Genomic DNA, 3,954 nt, shown 5'->3' on the forward strand with positions numbered 1-3,954 from the left:
TTTAAACCCAAATCAAAGGCCTTATTACAAAAATTAATAACCATTACCATTAATTTAATGTTTGTCATGACCAAACCTATATATCATTTTCAACAATCATCCTTTTCTTACTGGAAATCTTCTCAAGATTCCCTTGTCCCTTCCCTTGTCTTCACTTAAACGTTATACGGTTAAGAAATATAAAGTATGCATTAAAATGAGTGAGGGTTAAAGTTTGAGCTTAGCCCCCCAATTGTCTTTGTTGTTATGGGATTTAAATTCTCCAAATAGGTGCGAGTTAAAATGATATGTGAAGTGATAGAAAAGTTAATATTCTGTGTTTTAATATAAATACCCTTTTCAAAAGGAATGTGCTACCCTTTTTAAAAGGAACGTGCTTTTAAATTGACATATTTAACCCCAAATAGGTGTGAGTTAGTTAGTGACGAATAAGGGGACTCAATTAGGAGAAACATAGCATAAAGGACTAAAATTTAAAATGATATGTAAAGTGATGAACATTTAAATATTCTATCATAATCCAAGGACCTTCCTTGTAGTTGTGTAAATTTTCGTTCCATCCCGTTTCTTTCCTCAATTTCCGACAGAAAACAAACCCTCGCACATTTACGTACCTAACATGAACGCGTCAATGGAAGGTTCAATCTCAACCTGCAAGAAACATCCTCGTTGATTTCGAATCAACTGCAGGCTAGATTATATATATACATGTTATTCAGTAGTATCACCTTCATCGAACTCAATTCTATTTCTTCAATCTCGGATTTCCCTTCAAAGTTCACAAAAAATCTTAATCAGGCTTTCAACTTTTTTGTGTAATTATCGATGGCTGTAGTATTTAAGACTCCATTACAACTTGTATTGGGTGAATTACAGAAAGCAGTACTTGTTATTGCGCAGATTATACAAACTGTCAGATTTAAACGCCTTCTCAAACGCCTTGAAAATACCCTTAAAAGCATCGAGCTGGTATTTTATGAAAGCTGGAGATTAAGCAAGGTGTTGGATCGTCCTGAGAAAGAGACGATAAAGTTCATCTGTTATCTGAGGAATGCCACAGAGATTGTTCTCAAGTGCTCGAGCATCAAGTATCAGACCATGAACAAAAAAGTTCTTCATTCAGAAAAGCTGATTCGATTGAACAACGAGCTCTTGAGGTTCTTCCAGATTGATGTGCAGGAGAAAAGGATGAACAATAGTATGACGGATTCAATTGCAATTTCCGGATTGGAAGACAATTCAGTTGTTTCCTTTTCTGCAGATGGATATTCGAGTATGTGCAGTGTTTATGCTGGTCTACTACTCAATCTTCCATTGACAGATTCTTTCGCTGACCTAACAAGTATCAGATTCGAACATGTTTCATTTTCTTCCTCTATTCAACCACTCTTCATATTGCCATTTCTTCAAAAACTTTCCTTTGTTATGTGTGAGATAGGTGATGCTTTGATGAACGGCGTCACTGAGTCTCCTTATATTCCATCAAATCTCACAGATCTGGAATTTGATTGTTGTTATGATTTGATGGAACTACCTTCAGGAGTATGTTGTCTTGTTCATCTCCAGAATCTCAGCATCACCAATTGCCATGAGCTGGATGCTCTTCCTAAAAAGTTGGGGAGTCTTTCCAATCTTGAGATCCTGAACCTCCATTGTTGCACAAAACTACAAGAACTACCAGAATCAATTGGACGTCTTCATAATCTGAGCTTCCTTGATCTATCTGATTGTTTGAGTATAAGTCTATTACCAGATGAAATTGGGGAACTATGCAGCCTGAGAGTGGTTAAGATGAGCGGTGTCCATGGGTTACTGGAGTTGCCGGAGTCCATGAGCAAATTGTTGCAGTTGGAGGAAGTGATATGTGATGAAGAGACGTCGTATTTGTGGATGGATTATGAAAGTGATCTGAATGATTTGAAGATAAACGTTGTTGAAGATGACAGGTTTGAAAGCTTTATGAAAATTGTTGAGTAAGTTCTAGTACTCTTGATCCTTCATAGTCATTCAAAGTGTAAATTGTGGGATTATTCTTTAAATCAATGTATATTGTAAATTTAGAAACTAAATAAAGAATCCATATATACATCCGATCCAAGATATATTAGATGGCTATGTTCCACGTAATGCTCTTGAGAGCCATAGCCATATCTAAAATCCTTCATGTTAAGAGTGTAAACTTTTTAGAGATGCCATTTTGTTTGTTTAAACTATAGCTTATAAAAGATTTATCAAGTATCATATTTGTTCTCTCATAATTACAATAATTAAGTGTAAATTAAATTAACTAATCTAAGCTTATACTGGGCTATTTTGGTCTTTTCATTTGGAATGTTATTCAAAACATAGCACCCATTAACATGACCTCTACCTAAAATCTCACTTAATCCTGAGTAAGAAAGCATTTAGTTAACCATTGCTTTCAAAAATCGATTTCATACATGGTCACTAGCCGAAACGGTGTACATGCATTAACCGCCCAGTTTTCAGGACCCCGACAAACATGATTATGTTTTCAAATATTCGCCTCCTGTGTCGTAATTGTGTCGTAGAAAACACACAGTAATGAGGCTACACTTATACAAGGTGGGTCACGTGACCCACCTAAAATTTTCTTATTTACAATATCTTATATATAAAAATTATTTGGGAACTACATTTAATATTTAAAATGACCCACCTTAACACCTTGTCTTTAATATGTTTAGCAATAATATACAATCTAGATATCTAAAGCCCATGTTTTATTTCAATAGCCCAATAAAACATATAACTAAATAAAAGATAAAAGAAAAAAAAAGAAAAACAATCCGCGTTTATTTGCAATTGGTTATTTGTGATTAGTAGATTAATAGTTCTTAATCTTAATTCTTTATTTATTTGCAATCGTTATTTGCAATTGGTTATCCGATCCGATCCGCTAGTACTATTTTTTAACTCTTTCATTCATATCGGTTTTACTTAAATAATGAACCACGTGGTTTTCTGCTCTGAAAACATACAAATCATTATTCGTTATTCAACATGGCTTAGATATAGCCTATGTGTTACTATATATCAAGGACGTTATCCTTACTACAACACGAGATACTTGACCGTGCAAAGATGTCAACTTGCGACACAATCAAAAAACTGTTGAAATTGACATAAAGCTCTTGGCCAACGGTGAGTATGTGGTCGACCTTGCACTCTATAGTATCCTTATGGGATCAATTTAGTACATCTCATTCACCTAACCCGACTTGTCATTTGCGGTGCAGTAGGTGTGTATCTTCATACACAACCATAGAGATTAATATCTTATACATTGAAGCATATCTTGTGTAATGTCAAAAGCACTCTCGATCACTGACTCCATTTGCATGCATCCTTCTCGTTGACTCTTACAACTTTTTTAGACATCGATTGGGGTGGGTGCCCCGTTACACACCAATCCACTTCAAGTTAATGCATATTTCTAGGTGACAACCTTCTATCATAGTCATCCAAACGATAACATATAGTTTCCCTTCCATTATAGAGGAAGAATACCAGGAAGGTTGCTAATATCATAGCCGAAATCATAGGGCTCCACTATATCTTGTGGGAATTTCACTCATATCTTCATACAACCATTGTCACTTACTATGACAATATAAGTACTATTTACATGACCACCAACCCTATGCAACACCGGCTGTCAAAATATATTGAACTTGACATTCACTTTGTTCGTGATGTCGACATTGGAGACATGTTTGTGTTTTGCATGTCCCTTCCCGCTATTAGTATGTAGATATTTTCATCAATGAGTTATTGTCATCTCTATGTACCAAGTTTCCCTGTAGTTTGAGTGTTCAAAAGTCTCTCGCTCAAACTATGGGGGCTTATTAGTCAATGTATTATAGCTTTATTTGTACATTTATATTATGTATGTTTGTGTATACTTGCCTAAGGCCTTATTCTTTTATGTAC

At 35.1% G+C, this 3,954-nt stretch overlaps 1 protein-coding gene across 1 annotated transcript; it reads left to right on the plus strand.

The window, feature by feature from the left end:
• The first annotated feature begins 640 nt into the window (after positions 1–640).
• LOC145159955 (uncharacterized) lies at positions 641–2,243 on the plus strand. The gene has a single exon (XM_079079008.1). It carries the CDS (start codon positions 826–828, stop codon positions 1,975–1,977), a length of 1,152 nt encoding a protein of 383 aa, XP_078935134.1. The 5' UTR covers positions 641–825; the 3' UTR covers positions 1,978–2,243.
• The last annotated feature ends 1,711 nt before the right edge of the window (positions 2,244–3,954 follow it).

The sequence above is a fragment of the Lactuca virosa genome, chromosome 2 (assembly GCF_052849685.1).
Source record: "Lactuca virosa cultivar CGN04683 chromosome 2, Lactuca_virosa_CGN04683_v6, whole genome shotgun sequence".
Classification (NCBI taxonomy): domain Eukaryota; kingdom Viridiplantae; phylum Streptophyta; class Magnoliopsida; order Asterales; family Asteraceae; genus Lactuca; species Lactuca virosa.

Coding starts and splice junctions, on each gene's coding strand:
- LOC145159955 (XM_079079008.1), top strand. CDS start 826: ATGGCTGTAGTATTTAAGACTCCATTACAACTTGTATTGGGTGAATTA.